The 20127-nt window shown below is 61.4% G+C and overlaps 1 protein-coding gene across 6 annotated transcripts; it reads right to left on the reverse strand.

The window, feature by feature from the left end:
- Nucleotides 1–2064: 2064 nt before the first annotated feature.
- On the reverse strand, nucleotides 2065–19823 carry LOC100358281 (vesicle transport protein GOT1A). 6 transcript variants are annotated; one of them, XM_070055142.1, is made up of 7 exons: nucleotides 19723–19802; nucleotides 15171–15843; nucleotides 14983–15064; nucleotides 13118–13209; nucleotides 12222–12400; nucleotides 9587–9650; nucleotides 7916–8998 (listed from the first exon to the last, which is right to left on the reverse strand). In XM_070055142.1, the coding sequence occupies exons 3-7, from the start codon at nucleotides 15032–15034 to the stop codon at nucleotides 8960–8962; spliced, it is 426 nt and encodes a 141-aa protein (XP_069911243.1). In that variant the 5' UTR covers nucleotides 15035–15064; nucleotides 15171–15843; nucleotides 19723–19802; the 3' UTR covers nucleotides 7916–8959. The 6 variants fall into 6 exon arrangements, with proteins under 6 accessions (XP_008266762.3, XP_051677122.2, XP_069911243.1 ...); XM_051821163.2 differs by lacking the exon at nucleotides 15171–15843 and having other exon boundaries at nucleotides 19723–19788; XM_070055141.1 differs by lacking the exons at nucleotides 14983–15064; nucleotides 15171–15843 and adding an exon at nucleotides 14416–14721 and having other exon boundaries at nucleotides 19723–19763.
- Between the last annotated feature and the right edge of the window lie 304 nt (nucleotides 19824–20127).

Raw genomic sequence — 20127 nt, forward strand, 5'->3', positions numbered from 1 at the left:
GAGGTGGGCCTGGGTGGGCTCAGCTGTGCCCCCAGGAGCCCCGCGGAGGCCAGAGGCCCCCGGCTCTGCCAAGCCCTCCGAGTTGCTTTCACCTTCAGACACTTGCTGCCATGTCTCGTCTGCTCCTCCCTTCTCTTTGTCCTCGTGGGTTTCTACCTTCCTTGTTCCACTGAGGTCTCAAAGGGGCTCAGGGAGTGAGCGGACAGCAAGGTGTCCCAAGGGAGTGAGTGGACAGCAAGGTGTCCTGAGCGGTGCTCTCGAACATTGTGTGAAGCTGATGTGAAGGGACGGATGTGAAGAGGGAGGTGGCCAGGCATCTGTGCATCGCGTCCTGGCTCCCCCCCGCCCCCCCGGGCAAAGCAAGCCCTGCCCCTGGGTCCCCACCCCCCAGCCATCTGAGGAAATAGGACGGGGCAGGGGAGGGCATGCTGGCTGTCCCCGGGCCTGAGGTCCTTCTTCCTGTGAACCAGTCGGGGGCTCCGGAAGCTGCTGGCAGGGAGGGGAGGCAGGGCCCACAGGCTGGAGGGGAAGAGGCCTGGGTAGGGGTGGGGACAGAGGCGCAGTGGCTGCCAGAGCCCGGCTTCCCAGGGCAAAGCATTCGGGAGAAGAGTGGGGTCTGCCACCCAGCAGTGCCTGAAAGTGGAGGCCAGAGAGGGGATGCAGTGGGGGAGGACCCTGGGGTGGGGGTGAGGACGATGGGGGTCTGGCCCTCGGCTCTGTAACTCCAGCTGCGTGCTCCTGGGCACACCACTTAGCCATGCTGAGCCTCAGTGTCCTCGTCTGTATAATGGGATACCACTGCCCGCCCCAGACTCTGGTGAGGATGCCCCGAGGCGGCCCAGTGCTCAGCACGCTCCAGCACTCAGTGTATCAGCGAGGTGTCAGGTGCTAGGAGTGTCCTCTCAGCCCTCCCCGCTGTCTCTGTACCCCTTCCCAGAGGGCCTGAGAGCGGCTCACTGCTGGAGGAGTTACCCGAAGGGCGGGGCCTGGGCAGAGATCCCCTACTTCCCCCAGCGAGGAAGGCTGGGCCCCTTGATTTCTTAGCACACGGGGACTGTGCGGGGTTCTTGGGAGACGCAGGCAGCAGCCCTGCCTCTGAGCCCTTGGGCTGCAGGGTGGGGGGAGGGGCAGCTCTCTGAGCCGACCCAGAAAATCTGGAGAGGGGGATGGGAGTCTCAGTCACGTTCTAGCCCCTCGAAGCCTCCGTTGGTGGCCCGTCAAGACAGCAGGCTCGCAGGCAGGCTGGGGCCACAGGAAAACGGAGACCCCTGGGTTCTATGGAGACCTGCCCCCTCTTCTCCCCAGATCGCAATGCCCAGAGGCTTGGCAGAAGCATGGCCATGGCCAGCAGAGAGATCTCCAGGGCTCTGGGCTGGCAGGTGCTTGGAGAGGACTGCGCCACACACAGGGCCACCGGTGCCCATGCACAGGCACGCAGACTCTCACTGCCACCCCAGCAGCACACACACACGTCCCTCCCACCTGGACACAAGCACGGCTGCGAGGAGAGGCTAGAGGGGGACACTGGGAATTTTGTAAAAATGAGGCTGCCTAGCAGCTGGACTCAGGGACCCACTGTTCCCGGTGCTAGGAGGATGTCACTTAAAAGGACAGAGGCAGAGACGCTCCTTCCAACAGCGACAGCCTCAGGCCGTTGGGACATGCTAGGGCTGGAGCTCACGTCCCTTCAAGGGCAGTGATGGGGGCGGGGCAGGTCGTCGCGTTCCCATGGCAGCCCATCTCGCTGCCATAGCAACGCAGCTCTGCCTGGTCCTGCACAGTCCTAGTTGCTGGAATGGGTGGAGCGCTGGTGACAGTGCCCCAGGAACACGGAGCAGGACGGGGTGCCTGAGGCTGTCACAGAGGGCTGGGCTCCTCGGGGTGGCCGCCGCTCCGCCTTCCTACCACAGCGTCAGCCCCCAGCCCACGGGCCCCCGCGAGGCACTCGTGCACCTGCCGCAGGCACACCTGGAGCGAGTTACTTCTCTGAACTTCAGGGTTGCACCTGTGAGGATGGGGTGAGGCGCGCCTAGCTGCCCGGGGTCATAGGAGAAAAGGGACAGCAGGAGGCCTACGTGCGGGACCCTAGGGGGCAGGGAGTGCCCACCTACGCGCGCGCAGAGGCTGACTGCTTGGACGGCGGCGTCCTGCAGTCTTGTACTGGTGGCTGTGCACCTTCCTGGAATCAGGGAAGAGCCGTCCAGGTCTGCCCCACCCCGGCTGCACCCGCGGAGCGCCGGCTAGGCGTGTGGACGCGTCTTCAGACGATTGCCACGGTGGGAAACGCCCGACCAGCGAGGGCGTCCCCTCGCTGAAGAAGTCGGACGTGCAGGGATTCCGCGTGTCTGCCGCGGGTTGGGAGTGAGCTGCCTGCGTGACAGCTCGGGAGCCAGCCGCGGGCACCGTCGGCCTCCAATTCCACGCCGGCCACGCGGCTGCATCACCTTTATTGCCTCGGGACAGAAGCTCCCGCTCCGCAGGCCCCGCAGCCTCGCGGGGCGCAGTGCCTGCCGCGCCCCGCACGCCCAGCCCGAGCCTCAGCAGCGCCCCGCGCCGACCCCGCCGCGTCCCAGCGCTGCCCCCCGCTTGCCGTAGCGCAGGCCGAACGAGTTCCAATTGTAGGCGGACGAATCCCTCTCGCGCTGCACCAGCACGGCGTCCCGCGGGGCCGGGGCCAGGCGGCTGCGCGGGGCGCACGGGCTCCCGGCGTCCGGGCACGGCGGTGCTGCCCGAAGGGTCAGCCGGGCCGGAGCGGGCTTCGTCTCCAACGCGCGCCGCAGGCCGGGGGCTCCCAGCCGCTGATCTAGGACAGAAAGCAGAGGTAGGTGAGGCCGAGGGGCAGTCAGGACTCTAAGCGCCCGAATTTTACCCAGAATTTCCTCCGGTAATTTTTGGGTTAAATTATACCCTTTTACGAAGCAAACAAGGTACAGTTTGGAAATCCGGAAATCCCAAGTATTTGGGGGAGCTCAGCTCTGCTGCTTTCCCAACCGGCTGTGCAGCTCTGCGGGGTCCCGGCCTGGCTCCTGCGGCCGTCGGTGCCCTGTTGGCTGTCTCTGTGTCTCCAGGGTGCGTGACAGTGCCATGCACGTAGCAGGGCCTCCATGAATGCTTATGGAAAGTTCTACAAAAGCAGGGGAAATCTGTAGTAAAAGACATCAAGAACGTGGATCTGGAGCCTGGTGCTGGGGTGCAGCGCCTTAATCCACCCTCTGCCTTTGGGGCTGCTGCACTTTCGAAACAGCTCCCTGCTAATGCACCTGGGAAAGCAGCAGCAGATGGCCCAGGCGCTTAGGGCCCTGCACCCACGAGGGAGACCGGATGGAGCTCCTGGCTTCAGCCTGGCCCAGCTCTGACAGTTGCAGCTATTTGGGGAGTGAACCAGCAGCGCATGGGAGATCTCTCTCTGTCTCTCCTTCTCACTCTCTAACTCTGCCTTTCCAATAAACAAAACAATCTTTAAACAAGGAAGCAAACAAAAAAGGACTTGTTCCTAAGTGCCAGCCCTGCTCCCTGAGAAGCTGTATCAGGGCTCAGTGAAGATGGTAGAGTCACCAGGTCTGGTCACTGGCTCCCTCCCCCGTCTGGGTGGGCTCTTTCTCCCCTTCCTACTGAGGGTTAAGGAGGCTAATTGGAAGCGCTTCAAATGCAAGGCTTAATAGGTCCCTGTTTTCTGTGGCAGTAAAATAGGGCAGCCAGCCCTGTGTGTGGGTGTGTGCTGGGGTGGCTTGGAGCGTGGCTCCTCAATACACTGGCACTCTTTGTAACAGAGGAGTGGGTACCCGGTGCAGAGTGAGCGTCTGCCTAGCACGCTGATGCCCCCTTGCCTGGGGGCTTCCCAGTGACACCCCCTAAGCCAGCAGCAGGACACCTGCGGCTGCCGTGTGTGGCCTCCCCTAGGGCCAGCTCCGTGTCCACGCAGCAGTGGGACTTCTCTCCGGAGCAGCCCCCCTCCCTCAGGAAGGGAGCGTTCTTGGCCAGGGACACCTGGAGCCATGCCCTGTGCTCTGGGAGCTCGTCGGGGTGTGGACATGATGTGGGCGGTGTGGCAGGGAGGGAGAGGGCCAGGGAGGCGCAGCCATGGGCTCTGATTTGCCCAGAGAGCTGACACCAAGACGTGCTCAAAAGCACAGCTCCCACCGGGCTGTGGCACCGGTCCAGTGGCCAGAGCTCCCCAGAAACAGGGCCGGGGCTCTGGCACCTGCTGGGCTTCTGTGGTGCTGACCCAGTGACTCTGACAGCCTCTCGTGACCCCTCTGGGCCTCAGTGTCCCCAGCTCATCCATGCAGTGTCCCTCGATCCCCTCAGGTGGACGGGTATTGGGATTTGTCCTTTGCTTTGGGGTTTTGCTTTCTTTCTCCCAATTCCTCATAAAGACTCCGAAGTCTCTAATGAAAAGAAGCTTGCACACTGGTTCCCTCCCCAGAGGACGCAGCGGGAGAAAGGCAGGATGGCGCCAGGGTTAACAGGCACCTGCGTCAGGACGGGTGTCCTGTGCCAGCCCTGCCCTGTGGGCTCGGTGGGGCTCTCAGCGCGGGGCAGACACGCCAGTCTTGGGTTGCCATCAGATGCACAGGAGACCACCCCCCCACCCCGTGTCAACTACGGCGAGGTGCGGGTTGCAACCGCCCATCCTCCCCAGTGAAGCCCACCTGTGGGTCCGGGCGACTCCACGACGGCCGCCCCTCCCAAGCTCTCCTGGAAGGAGGTGGCACAGAGGAACAGCAGCAGCTGCCAAGAAACCAGTGCGTTCATTCTGGTGAGGTGAGGCAGGCCCTGGCGGTGCCCTGAGGCTGAAACAGAGACAGGGAATGAGGCATAGGCCAGGCCCAGTATCTGGGCTGGGTGCTGGGGGCAGAGCCCAGTGCCAGAGGTAAAGCCCTCAAAGGGATGTGTCTGAAAAAAATGTATCAGGGAGGTGAGCTAAAGACCACTCACACAATGTGATTCAGAGCCGGGTTCATGCTAGGTGAGGATATCAGGGAGGGCTTCCTGGAGGAGGTGAGACCAGTAAGCTTAGGATGGAAGGAAGAAAAGACCCAGTTGGTTGGAGAATGGCCAGGATTCTGAGTCACGGGCTTGCTGGAGGAAGGAGTGTGAGATGCGATGAGGGGTGAGCAGGTCTAGGAGCTCAGGCACTGGGCGAGGCACAAACATCCCCCAGAGCCCAGGAGCAGGCACCTCTCCCTCTGTGCAGACCCATGTGTGTCCGGGTCGCACTGACCCCATGTGTGCCCCGATCCCTCCTGCTGTAACATAAATTTAATTTGCTTTCTTTTTCAGGAAAAAAAGGAAGAGAGGCAAGCATCTCATTCTCCCAGCACGGCGCAGCCTCCAAGGCTGTCGTTAAATTGTCTTCCTGCCTGCATTCGGGGATGAGAAAACTTTTAGTGGGTGTGGCCGGGCCAGTGGCCTCCCCAGGCCCCTGTCGGTGGGCTCCGAGGCGGCACAGGTTGAAGGGGCCTCCTCCCGTTGGCTGCTGAGGTGGGAGCCGTGTGCCCTGACCCTCGCCCTGCTCCCTCTGGCCCGTCATGCAGCCCTCTGGCTCCTGGCTCCTGGTTCTCATGGAGGAAGTCACCAGGCACCTGGAGATTGTCCAGGAACCGTGATGGAAGCTGCCGGGGAGGCAGGGGCTCTACAGGCAGAGCTCCAAGGTGGTCCCCGTGGGCGGGGCGTGGGGAGGGGGCATCATGTGCCCATCAGCTCCCACTGGTTGCTCAGCCCCCTGGGTCTCTCTGCGCTTGCCCGTCCCCTGGCTCCCTGCGGGACTCAGGCATGTGTATTGGGTACGAATCCTGCAAAGGGACCAGGAGCACTTTGTCCCCAGCTCTGCCTTCTGTGCTGTGAGACCGGAGCATCCCCTGCCCCCCCCCCCCCCCATCTCGCTGTCCGTCTGTAGAATCAGCGCTTTGGCTCAGATGCACACTTCCCTTGCATACTCAATTCTGCAGAAGCGACTGCACCTGCCTTATGACCCAGGGTCTGCGCTGGCGCTGTGGCGCAGCGGGTTAACGCCCTGGCCCGCAGCGCCGGCATCCCATATGGGCGCTGGTTCAAGTCCTGGCTGCTCCTCTTCTGATCCAGCTCTCTGCTATGGCCTGGGAAAACAGTGGAAGATGGCCCAGGACCTTGGGCCCCTGAACCCACATGGGAGACCTGGAAGAAGCTCCTGGCTCCTGGCTTCAGATTGGCGCAGCTCCGGCCATTGCAGCCATCTGGGGAGTGAATCAGTGGATGGAAGACCCCTCTCTCTGTCTCTACCTCTCTCTGTAACTCTTTCAAATAAATAAATTAAAAAAAATTCCCAGGGTTGGGAGCCGAGGTGGGTGCCTGGGGCCAGGCGGGCTGGGAAATGGATCCCTGAGCTGGGAGCAGTGAAGCTGCGCTCGGTGCTGGGGGCAGAGGTGGACTGACACAGGGCTGCTGCCCGCCACGTTCCCGAGACCTCACGTCTAGCGTGGCAAACTGACTCATGAACAGATCACTTCAAAATGACACGGCAAATGATGCGCTGGATGTAGGTGGGTCCCCTGGGGGCGTGGTATCCTGGGAACCGGACCTAGAGGGTCCTGGCAGCTCCTGGCAGGTGCCAGAAGAAAGGCTACCATGGAAGGCATACCAGCAGGGGCAGCTGCATGGGATGGCGCTGGGGCGCTGAGCCTGTGCGCCCTGCAAGAACTCTGCCTGTCACCAGCACGCACACACACATATACATGCACATGCACGCACACACATACACATAGATCCCCCACCTCTGTCTCCTCTCCCTCCCCCCAATTCGCTGCCAGTGCACAGGGGAGCGTGACCTTTGTGGTAGAACTGAATTGTGTGGGAAAGGGCTCGACCTGTTAGGGCCCCGAGTCCTGACTGCACCTGCTGTGCACACGTCCCCCACCCCAGACACTGTGGTGCTCAGTGTCCAACAGGAATCCAGAGCTTGGGAAGTGGGGTGGCTTCCTCCCTGGGGACCCCCAGTCCTTAGGTAGGTACCCACCCTTCATGTGGGGGAACAGCTCAGAGGAGCCCCAGGGAGCCCAAGTCCCAGTCCCCTCCCATCCCCGCCACAGCATTGCTCCTTGAGCTTTCTTGTGCTTCCCAAATGGAGTGCACAGCGGTGTGGTCACCTCAGCATCCCAGAGCCCACGCTGGGGAGGACGGCGGCTTCAGCCCCCCGCCTGCCTGGATGCACCCGTTGGTCTCGGAGCGAATTCCCCACACCCCCTCCAGTGCCTCGCCGGCCAGGGCAGCTCCTCTTGGAACGTGGGGGCTGCCGTGTGCACCTACCTTGGCTCCTTCGGGCCCAGTGGGGGCTCTGCAGGGTGTCTGGGGTGTGAGACCCCCTGGGGGTGAGCACTCAGAAGGAGGAGAGCTGGGTTCCTGGGTTCGCTCTCCCGGCTCCCTGGTCTCAGCCCCCCTTTATAAAGCCTGCTGACGACTCCAGGCTCCACGCCACCTCTGCCGCCTCCCCGCTCCCGCCCTCCCCGCCTCCCCGCCCCCCCTTCCCAGGCAGCCCTCTCCTCGGGGGTCCTCCTGACCTCCTCCACCTCTCCACCTGCTCACCCTCACCCACTCGCCAGAGACCCATTCCGCCCCAGACAAAGAGGAGAGCCGTGTTGGAGCGTGGGCAGGGTGTCAGGGTGACACGTCTGGTTCCCTCTCTGACAAGTGCCACAAACCCACTCAGTCTGGAGGGAACGTGAGGAGAGGGCACGGGCACAGCTGACCCCAGGGCTCCCCGTGCTCCAGACTCTGAGAAGGAGCCAGGTCGGCCCCCGCCCCAACTAGGGGGCCCCGGGCTGCGCCCCAGCACCAGTGGGGCAGGGCGAGGGCTCGGCGTCCGACGCCTTCTTCTGCCCTCGATTACTGGGCACTTGCTCAGCAGGCTGCTTCCTTTTCTTCCTTCTTTTTTTTTTTTTTTTTAAATAAATTTGCTGTTTTTGTTTATTTGAAAGAGAAACAAAGAGAGAGACAGAGAGAGATGGCTCATAGGCTGGTTCATTCCCCAAATGCCCACAACAGCCGGGGCTGCACCAGGCTGACGCCAGGAGCCTGGACCCCATCCAGGTCTCTCACGTGGGTGTCTGGGGTCCAAGCACTGGAGCCGTCACCTGCTGCCTCCAAGGTGCGCATTAGAGGAAGCTGGAACTGGAGGTAGCGCTGGCCCTCGACTCCAGGCACCGGGATATGGGATACAGGAGTCCAAGGCTGTTCTGGAAGCCGTGGGCCTTTGAATGTGAACCGAATGGTGGCCCTAGGCAGTGGACCTCTGGGGAGGTGCTGGGGACGGAGTAGCAGCTTCGGGGTGACGGCACACCACCTGTGCCCCTCCTCCTGCGGCAGGGTGGGGCAGGCTTCCTTGGCCGTGACCTCAGCCCCCCAGGGGCCTGTTCCTGTGGCCCGGGACAGGACTGCTTCCTCTTTGGGATTGGAGCTCTCAGGAGGCAGGAGCTGTGTTCCCCGCCCGGTTCGGGAGGCTCTGCGTGCCGGGTGTGTCGTCCAGGACAAGCAGGTACCGGTGCAGAGGCACGTGCCGCCAGGACACGCCCAGCACTTGTGCAACGACCGCTGCCCGCAGGGGCACTAAGCAGGGTGGAGGTTGTAGCCTAGGAGGGCAGGGCTGACCCTCATACAGCAGGTGTGTGGGGGGGTGAGCAGGAGACGCTGACTCCGAGTCCCAGACACACTCACCGCTTGGAGATTTAATCTTCGTGTTTCCTCCCACGAACACAGGGCGGGGCTGTGACGTGCGCCCCAGGCGACTGTCCCTGGGTCCAGATGTCTGTGCCCAGAGTCCCTGCAGCCTCCCGAGCTGACTTTGAGAACTGGTGCTCAGCCCCGTCCTTCCTTCCGGACTTGGGCAGTCTGAGTCAGTGCTGGGCAGGGGGGTGGGGGTGGCCTCCTGTAACCCTCCCAGCTCCCCCAGCCAGTGATCCAAGTTCAAGGAGCTCATCTCCGTGGTTCAGACCATTGAGCCGGTGCCTTGAAGCCTCTGGAACAGCTGTGGGAGCCAAGAAGCATTTACTCAGACAAAGAGCAGAAAGCAGACACAATCTCCAGGTTATTACAGGGCCACCCTTGAGAGCTGGGGACGGCGCCAAGCGCAGACGGGGATAGGGGCTGTGGGGGATGGGCCCAGCTGGCGGGCGGCGAGATGCTGGCCATCCCTGGGCCCCCCTGGGCTAACGGACCTCCTGTTCTTTCAGGTGCTCTGGAGGAGCAGGGCCTGGAGACCCCAGCCCTCACCTGCTCCAAGGAGAGGCCAGGATCTGCCTCCTGCTTTTCCTGTCCTTGCTGGCTGAGACACGCCCCTCCCACCCCAGGACCCAGGTCTAGCCAGCTCTCAGGGGCTCAGGAACCCTGCCTGAGCAGGCAGCTGGGGTCTCGGGGCCCTAATTTCTTTGATGTAATGAGAGGCTGGTACTGGCTACCTGCCATACCCACCCCACCAGGCACTCTGGTCCCACGGAGAAGGTGCAGGGAGGGGAAGAGGGGCTGAAGGCTGGAGCCCTGGGGGCAGATGGGGCCCAGGTACGCTTCCTGCCCTCGGCACCACAGCCCAGCTAAGCTGCAGGTGAGACCTACTTACCACACTCAGGAAGGGGATGTTGAAGGTGCTCCCCAGGAAGCCGAAGGCCACAGGGAAAAAGCCCCTAGGAGAAGGGAGGAGGGCAGCATCAGTGATGGCCTGGGGTCAGGGCAGGGAGAGGCAGTAGGCAGGCTGCCTGTGCCTCCCAGAACAGCTGGCCCTGGGCTCTAGGGCAGGCCGTGCTCTGCACCCCTGTAACCCAGGAAGCAGCCGGATCAAGTTTAAGAAGGAAGGCTCCCTGTGTTCAAATCTCAGCCCCACCCCTCGCTGGCGCTGTCCACCCTGGGCAAATCCCGTCCCTCCCGGGCATCTCTGTGTCCACCTGTAACAGGATGTGCATGGGGGCAGGGGCTTTCGCAAAGCGAGGCTCAGCAGGTGCTCCCTTGTCAGCCCCGGTCCTCCTCCTTCTTCCTCTTCTTCTGGCCTGAAGCCTTCTTCACCCTGGGTCCGGTGTGAGGCATCTGCTCCCGGTTTCCGGGCTCACGCTTCCCATGCCTCAGTTTCCCCGTGAACCCACCCCCTTGAAGTCCCACTCTTCAAACACCCCCTGGGGGTGCCAGGGACATGTGTGTGGTCTTTTCATGGGCAGGCAGGTGCCAAGGCCGCCATGGGGAGGGCCTCCCCTCGCTCCTGCCACCCCCCACTGGGTGGGCAGGGGACGTTTGACTTCTGGCTGGGCCCTTCCTCTCCTTGGGCCCCGGTTTCCTGAGGCGCCCCTGCATTCCTGAGGTGCCCTATGGCTCTGATTGCTGCGCCCCTGCCATGCGGCAGCCCGGTGTCCTTGTCAGGTTTGAAATGCAGAATCTGCAGCAGCCCCCTTGCCCCCCAATCCTGAGCCCTCCCTGAACTCTGGGAGCCGTGGACTGAATTCACTTCCTGTCTTCCTTCCTGAAACGCAAGCTCTCAGGCCCCTCCCCTCCTGCGGTGCCATATCCCCATGGCTAGCCTGGCACTGGCGCGGCGGGTGCTTGTTCTATATCTGATGGTTGGATCCGTGCCTGCACAGGTCCTGCGGCATCCGGAGCCCGCCTGATGTCTTTTCCCTTCTGTTCCTCGGTGCCCACCCGTGTTCCCCAGGCCCCACCCACGCTGCAAGGCCTGTCTCAGCCCCTGCTCCCCCCACTCCCATGGACACCTCCCTGGCCTCCCTTCTGAGCTGCTTCTGCCCTGGCCCTGGCCACACAGCGTCACTAACGCCCACCCTGCCTGCTACCAAGCCCAGGCTGACCCAGCACAGGCCAAGACCCACAACACCTGGGTCAAGTTGGGATTGCTCAGGAAGTCATTGTGAGGGCCCGGGTGGCACTGGGTGTGTGTGTGTGTGTGTGTGAATGTGTATGTGGGTGTGTGTGTATGTGTATATGTGTGTATGTGTGTGGGGGTGTGTATGTGTGGGTGTGTGTGAATGTATGTGTGTATGCATGTGTGTATGTGGGTGTGAATGTGTATGTGTGTGTTATGTGTGTGTATATGTGCATATGTGTGTGGGTATGTGTGGGTGTGTGTATGTGTGTGGGTGTGTATGTGTGTGTGAGTGTGCATATGTGTATGTGTGTGTATGCATGTGTATGTGTGTATGTGGGTGTGAATGTGTATGTGTGTGTTATGTGTGTATATGTGCGTATGTGTGTGGGTATGTGTGGGTGTGTGTATGTGTGTGTATGCATGTGTGTATGTGTGTGTGAGTGTGCATATGTGTGTATGCATGTGTATGTGTGTATGTGTGTGTACGCATGTGCATGTGTGTATGTGTGTATGTGGGTGTGTGTATGTGGGTGTGTATGCATGGGTGGGTGTATATGTATGTGTATGCATGTATGTATGGGTGTGTATGTGTGTATATGCGGGTGTGGGTGTATGTATGTGTGTATGTGTGTGTATATGTGGGTATGTGTGGGTGTGTATATGTATGTGGGTATGTGCGTATGTATGTGGGTATATGTATGCATGTGTGTGTGTGGGTGTGTATGGGTGTGTGTATGTATGTGGGTGTGTGTATGCGTGTGTATGCATGCATGTATGTGTATGTATGTATGGGTGTGTATGTGTGCATGTGGGTGTGTATATATGTGTGTGTATGTGTGCATGTGGGTGTGTGTATGTGTGGGTGTGTATGTTTGAGTGTGCATGTGGGTGTGTGTATGTGTGGGTGTGTATATGTGTGGATAGGTGTGCATGTGGGTGTGTGTATGTGTGGGTGTGTATGTGTGGGTGTGTATGTTTGAGTGTGCATGTGGGTGTGTGTATGTGTGCATGCATGCATGTGTGTATGTGGGGGGCACAGCTCTCTGAGCACGGCTGGTTTCGTTGTCTGTTAAGTGGGTTATGGGATAAAATGAGACTCCGCCTGGCAAGTGTTAGCTCCCCGCCCGGCTCGCTGGTACGTGAGGGCAGGCCCTGGGTCTCCTCCCCGGTGACGGCACAGTGCTGGGACGCGGTAAGTGCTCAGTGTTTGCTCCGGCCCGCTGTGGCCGCTTCCTCCCAAAGTGCTGGCCTCCGTCCCTGCCTGGCCCCAGGACTGGCCTCCGTCCCTGCCTGGCCCCAGGACTCCCGGGTGCTCATCTCACGCAGGGCGGAGTCTCCACCTCTGCACGCGCCGCCCAGGGGCCGCGGTGGGCGGGAGGGCTCTGCACACCTGAAGAGGCTGACGAAGCCGTAGGTTTCCAGCAGCATGCCCAGGAGGGGCCAGCGCAGGAGCACGAGGGCCACACCCCCCAGGAAGAAGCTGCTGCCTTTGAGCTTGTGCCGCTGGAAGAAGAAGGCGGCCGTCTTCCTCAGGCCAATGATGAAGGAGAGGCCGGTCAGGAACAGCAGCTGCGGGAGGGAGCGGGGAGGGGAGAGGGGCTCAGGCAAGGGCACGCGGGCTCGTCTTCTAGGTGGGTGACATCAGCGGGGATGAGCCAGCCTTGTGACAGAAGCCTGGAGCCGCTTAGTGAGATGCAGGGATGCCCAGAGGCAGGGGGATGGACACGGAGAACTCTGACTGTCCCTGGCATCCAACCCGGCTCCTGGGGAAGATGGGTGGAGAGGGAGATGATGTCCACTTGGCAAAGCTGAGGAAGACGGAGGCCTAAGCAGGGAGGTAGCCCCACCCCCGCCCGAGGACACGGGCAGCCGCAGCACTGCCCATGGCCTTAACGCCAGGCCTTCCCAACCCTCCTCTTCACCCCCTGCCGGCACTTTGCCCACCTTCACACCCGTTTCCTTTCCAAACAGCTTCTCGACCCTTTCCAGTTGGGTGTGCTTTGTGTTAAGCGTGCTTGCGTGATTGGCCCCTGCCTTGGATGCACACGCTACACGCTTCGGGACTGGGACAGTGTCCGGCTCAGCCTGGAGCCCCCAGGGCCTCGCCCCCATGCCAGAGAACCTGGGTCTCCATGTTCCCCAGCAGGCCCTGCTGTCTGTCCCCAGCCGCCCTCCTTCTCCTGGCTTCTCCACGCCTGCCCCAGGGCTTGGGCGTGATCTGCATGAGCTGGGGGTGGGTCCTCCTGGCAGGAGAGCCCCCAGGGAGGCTGGGGTGGGGGCACTCACATTTCCGAAGGCCAGGAGCACGGAGTCGAAGTACAGCAGGATGCCGAAGAGGATGAAGAAGATGCCGAAACCACTGATGCCCACACCGATCTCTGCAATGGGCAAGGAAGGGGGCGGGGGTGCGTTTCGGGGACCGGTTGGGACCCTGGACTTTCTCCGTCACCATAGGACAGGCGTCCTCTAGGGAACAGCACCTTCTTGTCCAGGGGTGGGGGGGTGGGCAGGAAAGGAAGGCCAGGCACCCAGGCACCGTGCTGGCCTCACTCCAGCCCCCAAGGAAGCTGCTGCCACCTCCTCACTTGGCACTCTTGGCTTCCTCTTGTCTTCAGATGCTACGTCGCCCAGATCAGGGCCCGGATCGCATCCCTGGCTCCCTCTGTTCCTGCCCTGGTGCAGCTGAGACCTGCTGCAGCCCCACCCACAGTGGACCGAAGTGCCCACTGCAAACACAGCCCCCATGAGCCTCAGCACCGCCCACTGTCCTGCTGGACTTCCCATGAGGGTGGCCCTTCTGAACATCTCGCCACACCGTGTCCCATCTCCCCACAACGGCCTCTGTCCCTGGCCCTCCTACACGAGTGAGAGAACAGAAGCCAGCGCTCAGGAGGGCGCTCATAGTCCCACCTGGGCCCCTGCACCTGCGCGGGAGACCCGGAAGAAGCTCCTGGCTCCCAGCTTCAGATTGGCCCAGCTCCGGCCGTTGCAGCCATTTGGTGAGTGAACTAGCGGATGGAAGATCTCTCTGCCTCTCAAGTAAATAAATAAACATTAAAAACACTATATACCTAGAGATGAGATTTATTACTCAAACTACAGACTGGACCTCGCTCAATTTAGTTCAATACATAAGACACTTGGCTTTTTTAGGACTGGTGCAGAATCACCTCTATCAACTCTCACCCGGCCACGGGAACCCATTTCCCCAAAGGCTGAGTCCTCCTGTTCCTTTCTTTCTTTTAAAAATATTTAGTGACTTTAATTGATATTTTAAAAGTTCATTTATTTATTTCAAAGTAAGAGATGGAGAGAGAGAGAATCTTCCATCAGCTGGTTCACTCCCCAAATGGCCACAGCAGCCAAGGCTGAGCCAGGCGCTCCATCCGGGTCTCCCACGTTGGTGGCAGGGGCTCCAGGACTGCAGCCGTCCTCTGCTGCCTTCCAGGGTGCGTGTGGTTGGGAGGCTGGATCAGAAGAGGAGGCGGGACTCAGAGCCGGGCACTTCTGCGTGGGATGCGGTATCCCAAGCAGACTTGACCTGCAGCACCACGGACTCCCACCCGACTCCACCCCTTTCCCACCTGGACTTGTTTCTGGCTTCCAGAGCCCAGCACCGCTGGGCAGAACACGACCGCAGTGGGGCATTTTGGAAAGCTGTGTTCTTTCCCCTATTGCAGATTTCTGTCCTCAGGGACACCAAGTTGAAATTCAAGGGGTCGGCCAGCGCCGCGGCTCACTTGGCTAATCCTCTGCCTGTGGCACCAGTACCCTGGTTCTAGTCCTGGTTGGGGTGCCGGATTCTGTCCCGGTTGCTCCTCTTCCAGTCCAGCTCTCTGCTGTGGCCCGGGAGTGCAGTGGAGGATGGCCCAGGTCCTTGGGCCCTGCACCTGCATGGGAGACCAGGAGGAAGCACCTGGCTCCTGGCTTCAGATCGGCGCAGCGCAATTTGGGGGGGTGAACCAATGGAAAAGGAAGCCCTTTCTGTCTGTCTGTCTGTCTCTCTCTCTCTCACTGTCTAACTCTGCCTGTCAAAAAAAAAAAAAAAAAAAAAAGAAAAGAAAAGAAAAGAAAAAGAAATTCAAGGAGCCTTCAGTAAGTTCACAGAAAATGTGGGTCATGAAGGCTCTTTTCCACAAAAACAAACTCACTTTGACTTCCATTTCTGCTGTCTTCCCCAAGTGCCCCGGAACCTGCTTGCATTGTAACGATCGTTCTGTGCAGGCTGAGGTGCTGTGGAGGAGGAACACAGCCATGTGTGCTCGCTGAGTGACAGAGTGAAAAAGGTGCTCTAGTTTTTATGCATGCTATGAAGCACCTGCCGTCAGCTTAGACTTACGGTGAAAACACCCGTCACTCTTCCAGGCCTGGTACACCCAGCCCCTCGGCTTCTCTTAGGAGATGTTTTCAAGTGGAGGTACCACAGGAGCACCGTGTGGGGTTTCACTTGCTTTGTGGGCGTAGCCACCTGGCCCACCTGTCACCCTGGAGACCAGCCTCGGGCTCCCTGTGCAGGAGCAGCACGGGTCTCTCGCGTCCCCACTTGCTGTCTTCTCCTGGGGCAGTCGGAAGCAGGCTTCTGCAGTTCTTCTCCTTATGTGCCCTGCTCTCTTCGGCAAGGGCTGCTGAATACCCGAGTTTCCTGTGTTGGGGGGGGGGCGCCTTCCTGACGGCCACACTTGGCACTTCCGGCCACCAGAGCCACAGAAGCCTTGGTCCCCTCGGTCCGTGGGAATGAAACCTTTGACCCAGCTCTGCCCCTACCAAGACAACAGCACCTGCACTTGAAGGAGCGAGTGTTCAGCCTCGGGGTGCGGCGGGGAGCGTGAGTGAGGAGCCGTGGCTGCCTCTCCAGCACACAGAGGACACCCAGTGTGGGGCCGAGGCTGGGGGCACAGGGCACCCAGGTCTGCTTCGTCATTGCCAGGTGTTCTGCGCTGTCCGGGGAGAGCATGAACCACGCACACGTGTGTCTTGTTGAAACCCGACTCCGCGCCTGCAGACCACCCCCCCTGGAAAGCATCAAAGCTGTCACCAGACTCCGGCCGCTGACCGGCTGTTCCTGGGCTGAAATCCTCAGTTTCACTGAATACATTTTAACTTTGATTTTCCAGCCAGACCCTGGTTCCCGTGGGTAAGAGGGGGGCACGAGAGCTTAGAGGAAGAAGGGTCAGAAGCGGGTTCTCATGCACAGCCTCAGCCCTCCTTCCGCCTCTGCCTCTTAGCCAGAGGCTGCTCCCGACAGCAACCAAGCAGATCGGAGTCAGATGCAGGGAGGAGCGCCCCCTGCTGGAGATGGCCGTGTCACAGCCCCCTGGGGCCACAGGAACTCTTTGGGAAGACCTGGTCACCCAGTGGAAAACAGGGGCCTCCCCAGACCTGAGACTGCCCAGGGTTAGGGGTCCCTGGCAAGCACCCTGGTCGCTGCGCTCCAGCCCTGTTTAGCCCCTGCCCTGCCCAGCAGAGTCCACACCTGCAGCCTGACGCCCGTGGGCAGCTGCTCCAACCGCCCACTGTGTAGCTCACGTGGAGGGAAGCCACGTTCCACGGCTTTCCTGCTCCAAAAGCAGCCACAGCTGCAGAAGGCAGCGTCTCCTGGGGCAGGTGGAGGGGCGGGAATCTCCGACCACCACTCGCTCCTCACTTGGTCTCCCGTGCAATCACAAATGTGCGGGGAAGGCGCACGTTCTGTACAAAGAACGTTCTTCCAGAGCCACGGAGAGCAGCGGCCACCTGGTGGCTCAGCGCCCCGCGCGCTTTATTCCTGGATGGCCGACAGGGGGACATGAACACGGGCGCATCCCCGCCAGGGTTCACGCGTTGTCCCAGCGACGTCATTCCCGGCGAAAGAACCCCGCTCATCGGCCCACGTGGCCCTTGCGGTCCCTCCTCCAGGCTCCTGCGCGCGGATCAGTAGATGCAGCCGACTTTGGAAGAGTCGGCCAGTGATCCTGTGTTCGGCGGTTCCCCCGTCTCAGGCAGAAGCATCAACGAGACAGAGCCGTGTCCTCCTCCCCTCGAGCCATCTTCACTGTGCAGGCGGACTCCGCAGGGCCCCTCCACCACTCCCCACCCCTACCCAGCCCCCGGAGTCCCTCCTCTCCCTGCTCTGGCCATGGCCCCTGGCACCAGGCCACCCCAGTGTGAACACCCTTCTCCCCGCACTGGGGCTCTGACACCGACCCTGCACAACCCCCTCTTTCTGTCTGCCTAATGGCTGTCAGAGTGAACTGCTCAGGAAGGGGAGGAGGGAGCGGCAGTGGGGCAATGGTATAACCAGCGTACTGTCCCGTCATTTCTGTGCCCACCCACTAGGTGGTGCCACCCTCAGCCCCATTTCACAAACAAAGCCCAAACACCCCAAGACTGAGTCATTCCCCGGGGTGGGGGCACAGCCAGCAGATGGCAGCAGCGGGATTTGAACCTGCTCTCCAAAGTGCCCTTAACCGACCTGGGTCAGGGCAGACATTTCTCTGGCTTTGGCCATTACTGCCCCCCCATCAGCAAGTCCAGGGGCCAGGCCGGCGTCCCTCGGCGTGCGCCGGCGGTGAGCACTGCCTGCTGATGTAGCTCTCTACGGGTTTCCTGGAGCCGCCCTCTGCCTCTCCTCTGCCAGCTCCCGCTGCTCTCTTCCTCTCGGGATCAGGGCCTGGCTCGAGCCCACTTCTCTTCCCGTGCTATCTGCAAGTGCACCCCCCATCTGTAAAGACTCCGCGTGCGCTGACAACGTGGACACTGCTCTGTGCAGCCCAGGCCTCTCTCTGAGCCAAGTTCGCAGCTGCCGCCGTGTCCACACGCTGCCCTCGCAGGCATCCTGGGCTCTGCAGGGCCTCCTTCCCTCAGCCCGCAGCTTCCCCCAGACGCTCCGCTCTGACCACTGTCAGTGCCCTGCAACAGCCCCCACCTCCTGCCTCACTCAGTCGCCCCGAGGCCTCCCCACTGCTCAGGGATCTTGGCACCACGCACACTCATGTTCTGCTCTGGATGAGCGCCCTCTTGTGGTCCGCACTGTGGTGCAGCGGTTAAGCCATTGATTGCTCTGCTTCCCATCCAGCTCTCTGCTGCGGCCTGGGAAAGCAGTAGAAGATGGCCTAGGTGCTTGGGCTCCTGCACCCACGTGGCAGACCCAGAAGAAGCACCTGGCTCCTGGCTTTGGCCTGGCGCAGTCCTGGCTGTTGCAGCCATTCGGGGAGTGAACCAGGAGATGGAGGACCTTTCTCTGTCTCTCCAGCTTTCTCTGTCATTTTGCATTTAAAATAAATTAAAAAAAAAAAAAAAACAAAAGAAACCCCAAAACCATGTCATCTCCCCCGTGGTGACAGGCCCTGCGTGACAGGGCCTCGGCCTGCTGGTCCAAGCTCTTCTCCAGACACGATCCGCCTTGCCCTCCGTGCTCTGAGCACATGGCTCCTCACCTGTGGCCAGGGACAACGGTCCTCCCGCCTTGACCATGTTCCTCGTGCTCCCCGACCTAGCATGCGCCCCGCCCTTCTCTCCGCGGCCCCAGCTCCAGGCTGCGGCGCGGTGACCTGCGGTAGCCGGCAGAGGCCTCAGCTCTCTGCGGTCAGTGGCGCTCGATGGGACAGAAGAGGAGGTGATTTTGTTCCCGGGACATCGCCGCCGTGTGGAGACAGTTTCAATTGCCACCACAGGCAGTGGCAGGTGCTCCGGGCACGCGGTGGGCAGAAGCCCAGCCCTGCCCCCCGCTGTCGGCACTCTGGTCCCTGGGGAGCTGCAGGACTCTCAGCTTGGCCCCCCCTCCCCCTGCCTCTGTCCCGCACTTCAGACTCCTGTGCTCACCTGTGCTCACCTGCCTACCTGGCGTCCACCTTGGCCGCTTATCACAGGAGAGCAGGCTCCGCCCGCCCTGCTCAACCTTCCCGCCACCCAGGCCAGCGCTGGAGGCTTCTTGTCTCTTCTAGCACTTCCGCCCCTCCCTGGGCTCCCCACTGTCCTCACCTCTCTACAGCCTGGCTGCTGGAGCCGTCTTTCAAACAAACAGAAAGAGATCACGCACTTCCTGCACAAAACCCTCCAGCAATTTCCCATCTTGGGTGGAGAAAACCGAAGTCCCGCCATGGCCTAACCTGCTCCAGCAGTCCTGACCCCTCGGTGACCTCGCTGGCCTGTGCCCCTGTCACTCTCCCCTTTACTCAGTCAGCCACACCGGCCTGCTCGCGAGCCTCAGGGCCTTTGCACGGGCTGTCTCCTCATCCCACAACATTTCCCCTCCAGATACCTGCAGGGCTCTGGTTCCTCACCTCCTGGCGGTCTCTCTAGAGACGCCCGCCCCGACTGCTCTGAACACAGCAGCGATCCCAGTTCCCCCACCACCCCAGCTCCCTCCTGCTCCCTGTCCCCAGGACCGCTCCCACCTGACATCGGGCCTGAGCTCTTTGTCATGCAGCTTCCCATGCCCTCCCCCTGGGTTTCGAGCAGGGGACACATTGCCTGGCACAGAGGGGCAGTGCACTCAGAGAACGGCACGAATCGTCCCCTCAGGGCCAGGCCTCTCCCTGCCCGCTCCCCCCCAGGGAAGGGAAGGAAGTTTAGAGTGAGAGGCAGGGGGCCCAGGAGACCCCGGGGGTTTGTGGGGGCCCTGGACGGGAAGGGGTGAGCTCGGCCACTGAACCTGCCAGGGCCCCGAGCAACCCCCGCCGGCAGAGCCAACACGGCAACTCCTAGCCACTGGCTGCAGGGGTCGGGGTGCAGGTGCCGCGGGAGAGCCGGCCACACCCGCCATGGGCCTGCTGCCGGGCGGGAGCCGACAGGGCAGCTCCCAGCCACAGGCTCCCCAGCCACAGGTGCGGCAGGAGAGCCGGGCTGCTAGGGTTCACCTCCACCCGCCCAGCCCGGGCCAGCTCCCTCCAGCACCCGGCCCCTGCACTCACTCTGCCATTCGGTGATGGAGATCATGTCGCCGGCTGCCCGGGGGCCTTCCCACAGTGGCCTTCCCACAGTGCCCAGGGAGCTGACCCTTGGCAATTGTGAAAGCAGCCCCTGGTGAATCATTAACCCCCCCCCCCGCCAAAGGGCCTCTGAGCCTCATGGCTCCCTCCTCCTGCTCTCCGCAGGACTCCCGCCTCCTCTGCACGCCCCGCCCCTCCCCAGCCGGGTCTCCTGTAGACCACTGGGAGTGCACACAGCAGCCACGGGCCAGCAGGGGGCGGACGGTGCTTCGCTTCCTTGCTGGGTGTGGTGGAGGCTGTGGGAAGAGTTGGCATCTAGGCACCTACGGCAATTCCTCCATGCACCTACATCCCTGCTCTGGGCTAGCACCACTAGCAGACACTAGG

The sequence above is a fragment of the Oryctolagus cuniculus genome, chromosome 13 (genome assembly GCF_964237555.1).
Source record: "Oryctolagus cuniculus chromosome 13, mOryCun1.1, whole genome shotgun sequence".
Classification (NCBI taxonomy): domain Eukaryota; kingdom Metazoa; phylum Chordata; class Mammalia; order Lagomorpha; family Leporidae; genus Oryctolagus; species Oryctolagus cuniculus.